The sequence below is a fragment of the Protopterus annectens genome, chromosome 10.part0 (assembly GCF_019279795.1).
Source record: "Protopterus annectens isolate FY-2018-M chromosome 10.part0, PAN1.0, whole genome shotgun sequence".
Taxonomy (NCBI): domain Eukaryota; kingdom Metazoa; phylum Chordata; order Ceratodontiformes; family Protopteridae; genus Protopterus; species Protopterus annectens.
This window is the reverse complement of record NC_056744.1, coordinates 58,622,218-58,641,493: the sequence shown is the minus strand read 5'-3', so window position 1 is coordinate 58,641,493 and position 19,276 is coordinate 58,622,218. Positions and strand designations below refer to the sequence as shown.

The 19,276-nt window shown below is 42.3% G+C and overlaps 1 protein-coding gene across 1 annotated transcript in view; it reads left to right on the top strand.

Annotated features, from left to right (window-relative positions):
* MYH10 (myosin heavy chain 10) overlaps positions 1 to 19,276 on the top strand; it is a 2,709,460-nt gene that overhangs the window by 2,407,549 nt on the left and 282,635 nt on the right. Inside the window, exon 34 of the mRNA XM_044086713.1 lies at positions 14,793 to 14,954. Coding sequence (XP_043942648.1) covers positions 14,793 to 14,954 — 162 coding nt within the window. The remainder of the gene's footprint in view (positions 1 to 14,792; positions 14,955 to 19,276) is intronic.

The following is a 19,276-nucleotide window of genomic DNA, read 5'->3' as shown; positions in this document are numbered from 1 at the left end:
AGATATTTCTCCTTGGGAGGGGGTTATTGCTCAACCACAAGACAAGGCTGCTTTACTCCCATCTGTCCTTCATTACATACTGTTCCAGTGAGCGATAAAACCAGTTCCTCCTTCCCAAGATGGGAAAGGATTTTGTTCAAGGATGTTTTTAGTGCCAAAGAAAGAAGTTGCTTGGAGATCAATTTTGGATTTTTCTTAGACCCGTTTGTGATCTTGCCTAACTTCAAAGTGATGTCACTTCACAATATGTTACATCTTCCTCGTTCACATTTCCTGGTAACTCTACATTTAAAAGATGCTTTTCTCATTCCTTTTCATCCAGACTTCAGGTGTTTCATAAGGGTTTTTGTGTCTGGGTCACTTTGTCAGTTATCTGACTTACCCTTTGGACTGTACCAAGCGTGTTCAAGTGGCTACCAGTAGTTCTAGCTCATTTCTGGTTGCAGGGTACCCATTCTCTTTTTTCCATATTTAGATGACTTGCTTATCTTTGCAGTGTCTTTTTTCAGTGCCATGACCATCTCACTTGGGTTAAAGATCTGTTACACAAGCTAGGATTCCAAGAAAACTTTCAAAAGCCCTTTTGACTCCTTCACACAGAATTGTGTTCCTAAGGGGACAGCCAGACACATCAGTTCAAAGAGATTTTCTTCCACAGGAAAACAAATAGATTCATATCAGGGTCTGTTTCTAAAGGTTTTCCACTCAGACTTTGGTTACTGTGAGGGAATACCTCAAGATTTTGTGTTTAATGTCATCTATGATTCTCATGATAACCATGACAAGACTCCACTTGAGAAAGATACAGTGGTGTTTGAAGTCTGTCTTGTCTCAGCATCCCTTGTCTTTTCTAATCCCATGTTGAGGTTTGTCAACAAAAAACTTACTTCGTTGAGACTGCAAATATCCCCAAATTCAGGTCTGTCCATAGCCCTCACTTTTCCAAAGCAGTCCGTCATCACAGGCATCTGGGACTTTTCTTAAGGAACAGTTTCTGGGTGGATAATAGTGCAAGTTGTGTGGTACACCTAGGACAGATGCAAGCACATAAATGTAAAAGAGATGCTTCCCTGATCAAGGCACTCAACTCAGTCCCCATGAGCTCCTCTTGTTGTTTCAGACAATGCCCCTGTCACATGATACATCTTCAAATGGGGGGGCAGGTTGTATCCCCTTCACAGACTAGCCATGTTAGCTTGTAGTCTACCTTCACAGCACAGTCTCACTGTCCAGGCAGCCTTCATTTCTTCAGAGCAATATCATGTAGCATGCAAGCTGGGAAGGACAGAGTAGACTCTTGCGTATGTAAGCTAGATCAAGGGGTCTTCTAGATTTGGTCTGTTTCTGGAGAGTTGTTCTGGTAGACCCATTTGCCTCCTGTCTAAATCAACTGATAAAGTTCTGCTCCAGGACTCCATGCTCGAAGGCCTGGAAAACGGATGTATTTTTCTTTTTCTGTGACAGGAATGTTCCTGTATGCTTTTCCACCCTTTACATTGATATACAGGGTACTTCTGAAGATTCAGAAGGAATCCCCAAGATTTTTGTGGTGACTCCCTTTCTGGCCCAGACAACAGTGGGTCTTCCTTTTGGAAATGGCCAGGGGCAATTGCAACAAGCTTCCTCACAGAATGGATCTACTTACACAAGATCAGAGGTGTTTGATACATCCCCACCCCAATCAATTTCAGCCAACTGCTGGATGATAGGGTCTTATTTTCCTTTAGGCACCTGTCTACTGAGGATGTGTAGCAAGTGCAAATGGAGGCAAGACAGCCTGATACTAGAAAATTGTTTTAGTAAGGGTTTTCTAGTTGGTGGTAACCTCATGATCAGCACCCACTAAGGGCTAGTTGCTCTCTGGTTTTACAGTATTTGTGAGTTGCTTTCCTGTGGTCTGTCTTAATCCTCCATTAAGGTTCATTTATTGGCCATTTCAGCATATCTGCCCATGGATTTTCTTCTTTCAAGGCTTTCTTATGTCGAAATGTTTTTGAAAGGAGTTGTACTTAAGTGGCCTCCACAAAAAACAGTGGTTCCTTCTTGGGAATTTTAATTTTGTGTCTGAGAAGGGTAACACTCCATTTGAACTGGCTCATTTGGCAGACGTGAGTTTCTTAACATGGAAAACAGTTTTAATGATTGATCTCTGAAAGAAGAGTATGTTGCAAGTTCTTATGGTGAGTCAACCTTATCTCATTTTCCGCAGATAGTTTCTTGCAGAGCTTATCTGTCTTTTATGGCTAAAGTGGTATCAGAGATTACTTTAAGCCAAACTAGGCATTCCCCCATTTTCTTTGTTGATCTTAAAAATGAAAGGAAAAAGATACTCCTTACTTTGGCCATCCACTGCCAACTGAGGTACTATCCTGGCAGGATTAAATCTTTCAGATCTGCTTTTCTTTTCTTATAAAGGTAAGAGTGGGCAAACCTCTATCAATACAGATTATTTCCAAATCGTTCTGTAAGGCTATTACTTTTTTTATATTCAGTACAGTAGTTTTCCAGGCAACATCGGTGTCCACTCTACCTGTGCCTTTGCTTCATCTATGGCTTTTTGGAAAGCGTTGGTTTATAGAAGTATTCTAGAAGCTGGAAATTGATCCTCTGTACATACTTTACAAAGCACTATAAGCTTGATTCCTTCTCTAGGTCTAGTAGATCAAGCTTTGCTAGGACCATTCTCCAGGGGATCCTGAATTTTTCACCTTCCACCTTCCAAATGTAGTTAATTATGGTAATTGCCCTTGTAGCTAAGGCTACTGCATTAGTGATCAATATGATGAGCATAGTAGTGTTGTGCAAGATGTTCAAATGATCACTACTGCAGTAACTACTCGTTCCCTTCATCCCCCTTATTTTTATGCCAGGGTGGGGTTTGTTTGTTTTTGTTCTTAGCATTACCCTTCCAGGGCTTGACCTTCCTCTTTCTGTTGCCAGGAAAGCACTGAAGGGCTAGGTATCCAAACTTGTCTTTGTCAGATCAGCTTGAACTACATAACAATTTGGGCACGTGGAAGGTGCCTTGAAGCTTTGCAAGCTAGCTGGCTGGCTGTTGTATCCTTGGGTAGGATATAACCCCATATAGCTAAGGCTGCTATGGCAGCAGTGATCATTCAGGCATCTACTGTTATGGTAAGTTCACTTACACAACTGTAACTTCTTCCAACGTACTGAGTCTAGAAGAAGAAAACTTCCAGACAGCCTTCAACCCTTCAGCAGGATGCAGATTGGATGACTATGTTGTGGCCATTTCTGGTCCATTAGACCATTCATCTTTTTCCTTGGCGCGCCCAAATTTAGTCCCTACAGCCACGATGGATTGGGGTTTAAACACGTCCTATGTTGCTGTTGATTGCCCTTGTTGGGCAGGGGAGAACCACTGTGGTCAGTCTCTGAGGAAGAGGAGCAGGGAATACCTCTCTCCTTACAGGTTTTATAAAGTGATGGATTCTCATAAATATACAAGAATCCCTCTTGTAAGCTAGCTGTGATATCAGTGGAAGGACTCCAAACTTTCCATCTGTTATCTTACTACCAAATAAAAAAGACATTAGGACTATGAATTAATATGGAAAGAAGTTGTACACCTCTGCCACCCTTTCTTTTTATCTGTCCCATAAATTACCAAATCCATACAATAGTATACTTGATTATTTTTGGCAACATGAATATGCTTTTTGAAGAATATGCCCAATTCAGCCACAAAGGTAGCAAGATATTCTGTAAAATGAGGCTGTGATGCTGTTTGATGCCTCTTTCAGGTCAACAGCTTATGGCTCTATTCTAAGGTGGTATTCCTGGTTTTGTCTGCAGTCCCTGCCAGATGATAAGGCTAAGCTTTTGGGTACCCCTATATACAAGGATAACCCGTTTAGACCACCTTCTGCTGAGATTTTCCAAAAAGCTGAGTGAACATTATGCAGGACTTCAAACAGCTTTTTCTTTCCCCATGCCAAAGTTCCAGAAAAGTATCCATCAAAAACTAGTCCATTTTTCTATAAAAGCCAGAAATCCCTTCAAGAGTTAAAGCTGTTGTCTAAGAAAATGTGGCAGGATAAACCTGAGAGACAAAAGATCCAAAGCATCTTTAGGTGATGAAGCTCCTACATGCGACTATCTTCTACTTTCCACCTGCCCCAATTCTATCTCAGCTAACCCCCTGTATCCGTACAGGAATACTTTCTTGGTGCTTTCTCATTTGGAGAATAACATCAGACACTTAGACATTAAACCTATCTGGAATTCTGCTCCAATTCCATATGGTACCCCTCAGGTTATTATAGTTAATCCATCAAGGGATTATAGAATCAGTCCTTGCTTATCAAAAAGGACGGCAGGGAAATCATCAGACCTCTCATCTGTCTTTATTTTGAAGGCATTTTCTCATTTTCAGGCCTGATTTACCCCCTGCACATGATGCACATATTATTGGAAGAATGCACATACTTTCAGGCATGATTTACCCCTTCAGTTTTCTGAATGTCCCTGTCAACACACATTATTTTTGAAGCTGTGTAGTAGAAAGAAAATCACACTGCATGATCAACGTACAATAGTGGCACCACTAATTTAACGAAAGAGGGGCACATCTTAAATCTCCCTTTTTAGAAGAAAAAATAAATGAATTCATGTGGTAGAATTTTTGCAGTAGAGTAAGCCTGCATATCTTACACTGCCTCTTTGATAACTTGCTTATTTTTTCAATCATTTTTTCACTCTATTTTTTTTAAACTTGTTTCTGAGAAGTATCTCATATTTCCATTAGAATCATCAACAGTTGTGTGCTATTTGACATTCACATTTTATGCTAGTTGTATGTCCATATTTTTGGCCATGTGTACTTACTTTTCAAGGGCCTATGTCCCTATTTTCAATGTCTGCAGGTTGAGAGGTATGGAGGACAGTGTTAACAGGCCAGTAGATAGTTCTGCTGCTGTAGCAGTGAAATTCATTAGACTTTTCCCATTTCTTAATAGCAGGATTGATCTTCGGTTTACAACAAGTACTCATCCCAGCTGTGAAAAGCTCAGATTTTGCTTCAGAAGCAAATTTAAGAACCAGTCTCACTCACAGAAAAACAAGAAATTCTGTTAAGATGCTTTTCCTCATTATTTGGTTAGTGGGGACTAGTTCTGCATGATACATCTGAAGGGGGCCTATCAGCATATTCCCAGTCAGTCACACTCGGGATTTAAGGTGCAGGGTTAAACATTTCAGTTGAAGCCTTTATCCACTTAGCCAACATCTGCACCTCGTATCTTTACCAAAATTCAGAGTGGGAGTTCCACATAAAGATGACTGGCTTTTTTTTTTTTTTTTGTTACAGCTGCCAATAAGGCAGCATTTGGTGTAAGCTAGACACTAAACCTTAACCCTGTCTGAAGTTCTCTGGATTTTAGCAGTCACCTTCAACTAGTCACAGATGTTCTTCATGTTTCACTGTTGCAGTCATTACATTTGGGTAATCTGCTAGCAGGTTGCCCTCAGTCGGCCTGATTAACAAAGTTTTGGGTCCTGCGTCGGTTGCTGACCCTTCTTCCATGACGTCAGGTCGCCAGGGGTATAAAACATGCAGCCGACGCCATTACATCAGTCTTTCTTGCCGCTGCCCGAAGCAGAAGCAGTTCGCAAGTGCTGATCGTCCGACTCCTGAAATTTTCGTTTTTGAGTTTCAGAACTGAAGTCTTCAACTAAAAAGCTAAGTACTCCGTTGGGGAAACGTTTTCTTGCTCCTTACCGATGTCAGTAAAAGTTAATAATTGTATTACTTTTGGGAAGCAAATACCTCATAAGGATTTCCATTTGTACTGTATTCCTTGCCTAGGCCCTGACTACGACATACCTTGCTTTTGGTTTTGTGCTTTATTTTAGCAGCGCACTCTCCATTGTTGGTACATTTTTGCTTCTAAATATTTCTGTTCTTGGTTTAATTATCCAGAAATGACGTTGGTTAGCCATCCGACTACTGGAATACTGAAAAAATGCAAAGAAAAAGACAGAGACAGGCTTTTGAGGTCCAAAACTGCCGACGACGCTTCTCCTAAGCCAGTCTCCAGTTCGCCGGTACTCAGTGAGGCGCTTTCGCAGCCCGATACCCACTACTTCTGATTTGCAGGCCTCTACTGAGACCCATTCGGAGTACGGTATGCCCCAAGATGCTTAAACTATGGAACCCGCAGATGTCTCTACCTTGGATGGGTCCGGAGCCACTGTGCAGGCACTGGCTTCTGAGGATGTGTTCAGGCCTACAAATTTGCATATTAAACCGACACCACCTTTACTATTAAGGCCAAAATCTCGATCTATGTCTAAAAAACCGATGTTCAGACCCCTATGCCTAAAAAACAAATTATCAGAATGGCTGAAGATTTAATTACTCTAATCAGGGGTAGTCAACCCCCCCTTCTAAGAGGCCTAGGGCTGAACTTGACTATGATTCTTCTGAACAAGCTCTGTTTCTTCTGACTCTTCTAATGAACAGGATTTGTCCATACCTACTTATGAGGACTCTGATGCAGAGGATTCCATTCCTTCTGCTTCTCCCCCTGAGGATTTTTCTTTTGAGGGAACTTTACATACCTTAAGGGAGCATTTCCACTGGGAAAGTCAGGATTTCTCTGAATCCAAAAAGAGGCTTAGGGATTTCCTCCTCCTTCCTCAGCATAGGCCTTTGGCTATACCTCCTGTACTAGACATTGTTGATGATGTGTTTTCAGAATCCAGTATGGCCCCTGATTCCCTGCCTCTGCCCCTTGTAATCCAGACAGATAATTACAGGGTTCCTGACTCCCACAAATTCCTTTTCAAAAATCCTGTTAAGGACTCTGAAACCATTTCTCAGGGGCCCAAGGGCATTAAGGCTTCCCCTGCTAAAAATCCTACCCCTTCTGATAGAGACTGCAGAGCGTTGGATAGATGGGGTAAAAAGGTTTATACTTCTGCAACCTTGGCAGTCAAGGTTTTAAACTGTCGATTCCATATGCTAAAATATCAACAGCATATTATGGGACTGCTTAAACAGGAAATTGTGTTGATTTTTGACTGTGTGGAAAATAAGGATTTACAGGATTTATTGCATTTAACTGAACAAGTTGGAAAACGTACTTTGCAATGTGGTTTTGATTTTTTGGAGGCCTCTTGCAGGGCTGCTGTTACTGGGTCTGTGCTTGGAAGGGATGCTTAGCTTAAGGAGCAATCTCTGCCTGATCATGTTAAAGCAAAATTGTTGGATGCTCCTTTGCAGCAGGACCGTCTGTTTGGCAATAAGGCTGAAGAAGTTCTAAAGATGGAAGATAAAGCTAAATCTATGCAAACTGTGAAAGATTTCTTACAAGTACAACCTCCAAGATTTAGTAGGCACTGGCCTACTAAGAACTGGTTCTTTCTAGTTCCTTCCAGAGCCACTCAAGCCAAACCCAGACATTCCAAAAGCACCAAGTTTCAGTCCCAAGGAACTTTCAGAACTAAGCAATGGGGTGCCTCCACTTCCAAATCTGGAAACAATGAGACACCTCCCTATGGTAAACAGTCTCAGTGACTTTCCTTTAAAATTTCCAAACACTTCTCTTAGCCACCCCTTTGGGGGGAAACTGGCTCTTCATGCAAAAAACTGGCAACTTATAACCCAGGACAAATGGGTTTTAAATAGTGTTCCAGGGATACAGATTTAATTTCCACACGTTGCCAACTCCAAACGGATGGCCAGACCTGCCCCCAAATCAGTGGGCAGAGGCTCAGAAACAAGTACTTTCCCCCTTAAACATAGAGGCAATTCAACTAGTACCAGAAGAGGAAAAGGCACAAGGTTTCTATTCCAGACTTTTCCTGGTACCCAGAAAAGACAAATCATGCCGTCCAATTCTGGACGTGTCTACTCTAAACACCTTTCTGGACATTCCAAAATTCAAGATGCTGACTCTTCACCAGTTACTTCCTGTGCTAGGCAAAGATGCCTGGTTGGCAACTCTAGATTTAAAAGAGGCTTACCTGCATATCCCAATCAGGGAATCTTGCAGAAGACACCTCCATTTCAAAGCAGACTACTTGCATTATCAGTTCTCTGCACTGCCCTTTGGCTTATCTGCTGCACCCGGGGTATTTACAAAGTGCCTGGCTCCGTAGGTTCATAGGTAAGTACTAGGCTTTCTGCACAAGGATATTTATAAGCCTAGCCAGAATGTGTTTGTTTTCACCACCCCCTTAGATTAGTTCCCTGTGCCTCTGTCCAGCAGAGCCATTAGTTCCCTGTGCCACTTTCCAGCAGAGCCATTAGTTCCCTGCGCCACTGTCTAGCAGAACCAGTGCAGTGATCCCTGGGTAAATTTAGTGTTTCCCATCCACCTGTCAAGGTTTCTCTTGAAGAGTGTTAGTGAGGGGCTCTGCCTGATGTATATTGGAATCCTGTTCCAAAGCATGGGGAGTCTCTGGGATAGGAATCTATCCCTCCAGCATGTCCTATTTATCGTTATGGTGAGGTTCATATCTCTAGAGCGTGTGGCTCTCTGAGATTTGTTTTTTTTTAGGTGGAACATGTCCATCAATTCTGGGTTGGACATGACCTTGTATGTCAGGCAGACATCACCTCTGAGTAAGCGGTGAGCAACTGAGTACAGCTGGAGTTTCTTGAGTCTGGCTGCATAGGGCATCTGTTTGAGGCCAGTAATCCGCTTGGTGAGGTACATTTGTGGCCTTTCCAGCTGTTGCACGTGTCTTGTAAGGTACATCCCAAATGGGGCGTTGTATTCTAAGATGGGTCTAATGAGTGATGAGTAGGGAGGCACAATAACCTCTTTTGATCTAGATGCGAGCCCTTTTGTGATTAAGTGGGCCGCATAGAAGGATTTTTTAACCACCTTGGCAATATGATTATCAAAGGAGAGATTACTGTCTACTTGGGTCCCCAGATCCCTTATTACATTTTTTGTATTTAGGGGACTACCACCTATGTGGTAGTTTGTGGGTACTTTGTTTTTTCCAAAGGGGATGACTATGCACTTTTTGGCATTTAGCTTGAGGCCATGATTTTAACACCAGTTATCCGTCTGTGAGACCCATCTGGAGGGTGTCTGTATCAGCTGGAGAATCAATTATGGCCCCTAGTTTGCAGTCGTCTCAAACTTGGTCAGCCATAGTCCTCCTATGCTTGCCTGTACCTCTGAGAAGTATATACCGAACAGGAGGGGTCCTAAGACTGAGCCCTGGGGGATGCCACTTGTAACCAGTTTAGAGTCGGACGTAGAGCCTGCAGCTCTCACCATGTGGGTTCTATCCATGAGCCAGTTGGTAACCCATCTCGTGACGTAGGGGTTTATGTTCAAGCTGATGAGCTTGTCTGTAATACTAGAATGGGGAATGGTGTCGAAAGCCTTTGTGAGGTCTAGGTAGGATGTGTGGACTTCCTTTCCCTCGTCTATTGCCTTGGTAACCATCTTAAAGTCCACCAGGTTTAGGAGGCATGATCTGCCCTTAAAACCAAATTGGGTAGGGTCCAAGGTTTGGAGGTTCCCAATGTCTCTGTTAGAGTTCCATGATGATGCGTTCCATAGCCTTGCAGACCAGGCTAGTCAGGCATATAGGGTGATAGTTTCCCAGGGTTCGTTGTGGCTCCACCTTTGTGGAGCGGGATAACTGTTGCTGTGCGCCACTCTGTAGGTACATAATCTGTAGAGAGGCTGAGTTTGAACAGTGTGTTTAGGTGAGGGGTTAGTTCATTTTGTAGTTCTTGTGGGACCCCATCCGGTCCCATTGAAGCTGTGTTTTTGGCTTTGGATAGGGCTGTTTTAACCTGTGCGTCAGTGATTGACGGGGCCCTACATTCTTCTGGTATGGTTATGGGCCCTTTAGGGGGTGAGAGGGGGGTGAAGTTTGCACTAAACCTGTCCCCCAGAATGTTTGCAATATCAGTCGGTTCAGTGTATTTTGTGCCATTCTGCACTAACTCAGAGCAGATCTGAGAGTTTCCACTTAGGTTCTTGACATAGCTAAAGAAATCTCGGAGTCATTGGCAATTTTTCTTTCGAAACTAGCCTTGGATGATTTAATGAGGGATCGTAGTTTCTTGCTGATACTGATCAGGGATGTCTTTCCTTCTTGGGATTTTACTCTTTTCTGTACTTGTTTCCTCCTTCTGTTGTATAGCTTGTTTATGGCAGGGGTCCACCAGACTGGTTTCCTTTTCTTGGAGGATGAGTCGTGGTTTGACTTGGGATAGCATGATCCATGTGTTCCTGCAGATGCTCATAGAGTGCCTTTGTAAAGGTTTCAGCAGCTTGGACAGCATTGTCCTTTAGCATGGGGGCTGTGAACCTTTCCACCTTGGTCTTAAGTAACGTGAAGTTTGCTTTTGAAAAGTTTTTCATGGTGGTTTCCTTGATTGGGGGTGGGGGCAGAATGTGGATATCCAGATTGATTAGTCTATGGTCTGATCTAACCAGCGAGGGGTTGACCTCAGGTGTGGGACACCGATCGCCCATGTTGGTGATGACCAGGTCCAATATGTTGTTTCCTCTGGTGGGGGTGTTGACCAGTTGATCCAGGGTGTTCGAGTTTATAAATTCTAGGAAGCGTTGGGCAAGGGAGTTAGTACTTGAGTAGTTCTCCCAGTTTATGTTTGGGTAATTGAAATCACCCAGTATTAAGGTGTTTGGTAGGACATTCATATTTCCCAGTGTCTCCAGAAATGCGGAATGGGGGTCCTGGTCCATGGTGGGTGATCTGTAGCAAGCTACAATTTGGATTGCAGTTTTGCCCATTGTTAGTTGCACATGGATGATCTCTGATGCATTGTGCTGCGCCACTAACCTGGAGGTGTGGGTATCCTTGATTAATATGAATACACCCCCGCCTTTTGTGTTTCGGGCCTGGTTCTGTGGCCGAAAGGTATAGTATGAGTTATAGCCTAGTAGTGCTGAGGTGCTCTCAGGAGCCTTAAACCAGGTTTCTGTTACTGCACAGATGTCGATATTCTCCATACTGAGGAGTGCCTCGAGTGTGTGCATTTTGAGGTTTAGACTTCTGGCGTTGAGTAGCATTACCCTCAGTTTTTTATTACTTGTAGTAATTGCATTTTGCAGGCAAAGAAATATTCAAATATATCAATACCGGGACGATTGTCTAATTCAGGCAGAAAAGGCCATTCTTCTAAAACATCTGGCGTTTGTAAAAAGGGTTCTAACTTGTCTAGGGTACACCATAAACGAAAATAAATCACAACTGGTACCCTCTCAAAAAAATTACATTCCTGGGTGCAAGCTTGAATACAACTGCCCAGATGGCTTTCCTTACACCAGAAAAGCAAATTCATTTGGTGACTTACTTCAAACAGGTGGCCACAAAAACCCTGCTATCTGCAAAACAAATACTGCAAGCCTTGGGGTTCATATTCTCCTGCATTCTTCTAATTCCATATGCAAGACTGCATATGAGGAAACTTCAGTGGTACTTAAAAAGTTTATGGAGTCGACATTGTCACAGCCTGGAAACAATGATTCCAGTCGTACCTTGCCTGCAACTAGAGTTCCTATGGTGGGCAGAGGCCTGCCACCAAAACAAGGGACTGCCATTCACACCACCCCCTGCCGCCCAAACCCTAACTACAGACGCATCAGACTATGCATGGGGAGCTCATCTGGCAGGGAAGTGCATTCAGGGCAAATGGAGCCCAAATCAAATGTACCTTCATATCAATCAAAAAGAAATGCTAGCTGTACAGAATGCACTGACAGCCTTCAAGGACTACCTTCATCCAGGACAACTAATGGTAAAGACGGACAACACCACAGTTGTGGTACATAAACAAGCGGGGGGTACACATTCCTACCCCCTCTGCAGACCAGCCATGGCTTTGTTGAACACGGCCTTGAGCTATCAAGTAGAACTACAAGCTCAATTCCTGCCAGGAAAGCTGAACATTGTGGCAGCCGAACTAAGCAGAAATCTCATGGACCCATACGAATGGCAACTGGAACCATGGATTTTCAACATGTTGACATGCAAATGGGGGAGCCCAGACATAGATCTTTTTGCCTCACTGCAGAACTACCAGTTGGACAAATTTTGCACAAGAACTCCTCACAAAAAAGCCTGGAAAGTGGATGCTCTGTCCTTCAGCTGGGAAAATCTATCAGTCTGTGCCTTTCCCCCTCTGCCTTTTCTCTCCAAAGTTCTACTAAAAGTCAAACGGGACAAACCAAAAATGATTTTGATTGCTCCAGAATGGCCTCGCCAACACTGGTACCCACTCCTGCGCAGTCTTTTCCATGGCACCTGCCTCAGACACCTTCCTTACTGTCACAGCAGAACAACCAAATTCTGCAAACTCATCTCCAAACATTGAATCTTGCAGCTTGGCTAATCACTTAAATTCCCCCTTAGCATCCCTCAGCAAACCTGTGATGGATGTCATTTTGGAGGCGAGAAGACCTAGTACTAGAAAAATCTTATACTGACAAATGGAAAATATTCTGTGCCTGGAATCAATCTCAAGGGATGAGCACAGCAGTGCCCAGTTTACCTCAGATTTTGCAATACTTAACTGAGATGCTTCACAAGGGCCTGTCTTTATAAAAATCCATGCCTCAGCCATTTTAGCTCATTACAACACAGAACCCCCCTCTTCTCTCATCCCCTCGTAAAGCAGCATCTCAGAGGGGCCAAAAACATGAGGCCACTCAGGAGAGCTCCAACCCATGCCTGGGACCTTAACTTTGTATTGGAGAAACAAACTCTACCTCCTCTCGAGCCAGCTGCTACTGCAGACTTAAAATTTCTTTCCTGGAAAACAGCCTTCCTTTTAGCAATCACTTAGGCTAGAAGGATTTCTGAATTAGAGGCCCTTATGGCAGTAGAGCCTTTCATCATCTTTCATGGGGACAGGGTGTCACTCAGGACCAACCCATCCTTCATGCTCAAGGTGGTATCCAGTGTAGCTCTTAATCAGTCCATTCATTTGCCAACTTTCTTTCCCAATCCACAGAACAAGGGGGAGCGGATTCTGCATTCATTGGATGTACACAGACAACTTAGATTTTACTTGGACAGGACTAAATCTCAAAGAAAATCTGAACAACTGCTGGTAGAATTTGCTACAGGGGCAGAGGGAAAGGCAATTTCAAAGCAAACCATTTCAAAATGTATAAGCCATTGTATTCATTTCTGCTATAAACACCATGGAAAACCTATCCCCCAGGGGATCAGATCCATTCCACCAGGGCTGCATCTACTTCTACAGCCTTTCTCAGAGGTGTTCCTACCAGGGATATTCTAGAGGCTGCTACCTGGAGTTCAGTTCATACTTTCACCAAGCACTATCATTTACCAATTTTCTCTAAATCCAGAGCTGGCTTTCCCACTGCTGTTTTGCAGGGCCTTATAGCCAGTCCTAATGCTGTATAAATTCATCCTCCCAACTATAGCTTTGGGAATCTACCCAAATGTAATGACTGCAACAGTGAAACACGAAGAACATAGTACAGTTGTGTACACTTACCATAAATGTAGATGTTAGAGTGTATTCACTGTTGCAATCCTGGTTACCCTCCCTCCAGCCCCCTGTTTTTTCTTTTACTATGCCTCTCCTTTCTTTTACTTCACTTAAAGGCCTTTTTGGTGTATTTGCTTTTGTTTGGAGGTATATATTTTTGTATTTTAAATTATTTATATACATTTTGCTCCCCATTTGGGGGGCACCTGACATCTGGGGCAAGAAAAACTGATGTAATGGCGTCAGCTGCATGTTGACGACCTGATGTTATGGAAGAAGGGACAGCAACTGACGCAGGACCTAAGACTTTGTTAATCAGGCCAACTGAGGGCAAGCTTGCCAGCAGGTTACCAAAATGTAATGACTGCAACAGTGAATACACTCCAACATCTACATTTATGGTAAGTGTACACAACTGTACTTTGTCTATGGTCCAGAAGCTTTCCTTTCTGGCTTATCTCTTGACTATGCCGACTAAGGTTTTCCTCACTCAGGAACACTTTCAGTCAACAATGGACTGCTGAATTGCAAACCTGGCTAAAATGCATATCCATGCAAGAAATCTTGCCAGTATACTGCTGGGTAAAGCAAAGTTCTGGATTTTTTGGTTAATCTGTCCTTGTCAGGCAAGGAGACAAGGGTTTCTACCTTTCCTCTACCTGTGTCATTCAGAGTTGTGCTCAGGGTTGAGTGAGTGTCCCTCATTGATCTTTGTCTTTGTATCATTGGCTGATATGGTTAATCTTATACCAACAGCATTTCCTGGTCTCTCACCTTGACCACTCCCCATGGTGACCCAGCGTTCCATTACACCGTTTTGCAAAATAACTTCTACATTTTATTTTTTGAAGTTTCATGTCTGACTACCAACAACGTACTCATAGTTAGATTTGGTGCTCCTGAGCAGATTCCTGTTATCCTGTTGGGTACTAAAAATAAGTCCACAGTGGATGAATTACCTTTCAAAGCAGGTATCATTTGCAATTTGGAAAGTGTTTAAAGGTTTCATGTCATTCTTGTGAACGTAAATTTGTCAGGGAAAATGTTTTATCAGTCCAATGCATGAAATCAGTATGTTCATATTTTGGAGTACACCATTTATCCGTTGTTTTATTTTTCTTGGGTGGAAGCACCGTTTAAGTTAAGGACTTTAAACTCTGACACAAAGTATGATGGTGTTATGTCAGCTGATGGCTTTAGGTGATGCACTTCATCGCAAGCTGTAACAGACCCTTAAATCCAGGTTATTTTATCTTGCAGAATTAATTGCTCTTTTCTTGGCTCTGTATTAATATATTTTTTTTGTAAGGTACGGGAAATGGAGTCAGAACTAGATGATGAACGGAAACAGAGGGCCTTGGCTGTAGCGGTGAAGAAAAAATTGGAGATGGATATGAAAGACCTAGAGGCACAGATTGAGGCTGCAAATAAGGGTAGAGATGAGGCCATAAAACAACTGCGTAAACTTCAGGTAAGGATTTTATTTTATATTTTAACGAGTAAAATCATGCAAATTCCACACTTAATTTATAGCTTTTAATGTGTTGCAGGATGTTAAGAAGAAGAGAGAAAACCTGTGAACAACCTTCTATATTTTGCAACTTCCTATTTAATATGTATGCTATACACTTTTTGTAAGTCATGTTGTTCTTCCTGCATTACTTGGTTTCCTTTCTGTTTGGTATTTATATGCTTTTGGAATAGATGTGGTTAAAATTTGCATTAGCTGTTGTCAGAGTGCCACTGTTTTTGGTTGTGTGTGCTGTATGCCATTTTCCTTGTAGTATAAAATTCAAATATATCTTCACAACGCAGCTGCTGTCTGCTATTCATAGGTAGATACTAGGCTGTTGGCCCTAGGGCCTATACAAGCCTAGCCAAAAAGGTACCCTGCCTTTCCCACCCAAGAAAATTATTTTCCTGTGCCCCTGTCAAGCAGAATCACAGAAGTGATCCCCGGTGTGAATTTATTACCTATCCAATCATCAAGATTTTTCTTGAAGAATGCTAATGAGGAGCTCAGTTTGACATAGATAGGTACTCTGTTCCAGAGTATGGGAAGTCTCAGGGACAGGAATCTATCCCTCCACCATGTTCTGTTTATTGTGGTGACAAGGTTTAGGTCCCTAGAGCGTGTAGCTCGGAGGGATTGGGATTTCTTTAAGTGGAGCATGTCCAACAGCTCTGGGTTTGACATGGCCTTTGTATGTTAGGCAGAGATCGCCTCAGAGTAGGTGATATGCGACGGAGTAAAGCTGGAGTTTTTTGAGTCTGTCTGCATAGGGCATCTGTTTGAGGCCAGTAATCCTCTTTGTGAGGTATTTTTGCAGCCTTTCCAGTTGTTTGTAGATGTCGACCTTCTGTGTTAGCCTGTACTTCAGAGAAGTAGATACCAAACAGGAGGACTCAGGATTGAACCCTGTGATACTCCACTTGTCACTGGTCTGAAGTATGATTTGGAGTCTGCTACTTTCACAGTGTGGGTTCTGTCAGTAAGCCAGTTGGTAACCCATCTTGTGACATAGGGATTTATACCTAGTTTAGTGAATTTATCTATAATTCCAGAGTGGGGGATGGTGTTGAACGCCTTGGCGCGATCTAGATAGGCTGTGTGAACCACCTTACCCTCATCTGTGGCTTTGGTGACTGCTTCAAAGAAGTCTATCAGGTTTAGGAGACATGATCTGCCTTTTACAAACCCAAACTGTGTGGGGTCCAGAGTTTGGAGATCTCCAATGTCTTTGAGTTCCATGATGATACGTTCCATGGCCTTGCAGACCAGGCTCGTCAGGCTAATGGGATGGTAGTTCCTAGGGTCTGTTGTGGCCCCCCCCCTTTCTGGAGTGGGATAACTGTTGCTGTGCGCCGTTCAATGAGCACAATGCCTGAGGTGAGGCTATGATTGAACATGGTACTTAAGTGGGGTGCCAGTTCATTCTGTAGTTCGTGTAGAAGGCAGCCTGGGATGTTGTCAGGTCCCATGGATGCTATGTTCCTGGCTTTGGAGAGTGAGGTTTTTACCTGTGGCAGCTGTGATTACCGGAACTTTGCATTCTTCTGGTATAAAGATGGGCCCTTTAGGGGGTGAGAGGGGGGTAAAGTTAGCACTGAACCTATCTGCCAGGATGTTGGAAATATCAGTTGGTTCTGTATATTTAGTGTCATTGTGCTATAACTCAGAGCAGATCTGAGTGTTGCCATTGAGATTCTTGACATAGCTATAGAATGCTTTGTGGTTGTCTTTAGAATCAGTTATTAGAATTATTGTTTATAATGAGTTTGATGCTAGCTATGAATAACCAGAAAAGATGCAATATTCAGTGTAACACATTTTTTTCATCCTAACCATTGCATTCTTATAAAAGTTGAAGCAATCAGGGAACCAGCTCTGTGGCGTAGAGGAATAAAGCATCACTATAAGTTAGGCAGCTAGAGCCTGAATAGTGGCTGAGGTACCCTTAAAATCTGGCAGGGGAGAATGGGAGTGAGCAGCCTCTGCCTGCTCACCCATCCTGGCAAGGAGGAGGTAGCTTTGATTTGCTACTTGGGTTGTACCTTTTGGGAGCACTTGGTATTGCACCTGTGGAGCACAGGCCTGTGAGTATGCACTGTGTCCATGTATGCATGCAATCAGAGAAGAGAGAACATGCAGAGGCACGCTCCTTGTGGCTCTAAGCACAGAAGCAGAGCTCACTGAGCCACTACAAGGGGAGGATTATGATCCAGTGGGAGAGGGTAGACCACCCCACTGGACTGGGAAGCTGGCCCACTCACTACTGCCAGACTCTCTCACCATTGGGGGAGGGATGAATGGGCTGATAAGGCACAACAGGATAGGAACACATGAGACCTAGACCTCTTGCCCAGGGATACTTGGCTCTGGCCTTCATAGGGAAGCAGTTTTGGATGACTGCACTTGTAACTGTAACCCATTTTGTTTTTAACGCACCTTATTTTTATCTGAAGCATCTTGAAAGGTGCACACACACATGCAGTCCAGCTTTGCAAATACTTTGCAAATTGTACAGTACTCAAGAATACAAATATAGCTGGTGCACCATCAATTTGAATAAAATCCTGTTGTTTCAGTGGTGCTTAGCCTCACTAGCTCAAAAGTGTACCAGCAAAGCAATTACTCCACCATACTATTAAACTAAAGACAAAATAAAACACTTGTAATCAGAGTTCTTCCTTTTTTTTAATGTCATTGTTAAATCATCATATTTTAAATGGTAACATGAGTGTACATTCATTTAGAGAAGCAGTCAAACCATAGCAAGTTTCCGTAGATATCTTCAGGCAGTGTACTTTTTTCTTTTTAACACTTTTTAGTTCCTGCCTTCTGTTAAATGTCACTTCTCCTCCAGAGCATTAATTTGCATGTATTGTCTCTACAAATGCATTTTATTTCTGTAAAATTTGCTCCTTCCTTTTTCTGAAAACACCATCTCCATTTCTTTAATCTGCTTTACAATGTCCAATACTTCAATTACGGTTGGTTTGGATTTTGATTCACATTTTCTAGTAGCTTCTTTTTGCCAGCCAGTAGCAACAATTAAGAATATTTAAATGAAGTAAAAGAATTAGAAGTGGGTCTTTAGAAAAGGGAAGTTGCGAATACATAGAATTTGTGGGAACAATACAAGCAGAATAGTGATCAAGAGGAAGAGTGAAATTTAAGTGAAGGCAGAAAAAGAACAATGTATGTAATGTTGGAGTGGGTGAAATTTAAGTGAAGGCAGAAAAAGAACAATGTATGTAATGTTGGAGTGGGTGAAATTTAAGTGAAGGCAGAAAAAGAACAATGTATGTAATGTTGGAGTGGGTGAAATTTAAGTGAAGGCAGGAAAAAGAACAATGTATGTAATGTTGGAGTGGATAACTGTTAAAATGTATAATGCACGAATAAGGAAAATGTTAATATGGTTTTGTTTTCTTGTGATTTTGTCCTAAGTGATCATTTAAAAAAGGTATTTAAAAATACCTGCAGGTCTAAACTTCTACTTAGCCTCATCCTACTCAATGTCTTGTCTATTAGCTGCCAATACCTTGGTTCCTTAGCCAGTTTTTTTCCACTAAATTCCTGCCTGTTCTTGCCTATTTTCTGTACCTCTATTTGCAGTCATGCCTATAGGCAAAATTTCTGGTTTACTTCTTACAAGACATTTTGCAGCTTTGAATATAATATTCTGTATGGTTATTATTCTCTTTAAGGATCTACATCCAAAAATACTCTTCTCCTTATTTCTTGAACTTTACCCGTTTCATCATCCTCTCTTTCCACTTTAATTTATAACCTTCTGCTTGAATTGCATGTGTAAGCCTGAACTGCCAAGCTCTGTATAGTTTGCATTAAAATCATGTAATCTTACAACACCTTGTTCTGTGGGGGAAGGAACTATTAATCCCACTTAACTGTGGCCCTCTTCCCCCTCCCAAATTAATGCCTTCCATACCTCTTAGCTGTCCAGACCTGTGGCTCATATAGTTTTGTTCTGTTACTCATAAAAAATTGTGGTTTTCTGGCAAATCATTTAGGATTGAAGTTACTAATGACAGACATTTGAGTTTCAGACTTCATACCCTTCAGAAAATATATGCTAATGCAAAGCCTGTCACTCTGTGAACTTTCTAACTTTATAAGATAAATATTTAAAAAAAGTATTCCTATTTTAGGGCCTTGGTACCCTGATTAGTTTTGGCTTCAACCTGAATTCTTGTAAAAGATTGAAAGTTATGATGCCTTCAACACTTGACTACTCATGATTTTTCTGATTGATAAAAAGTGATTGG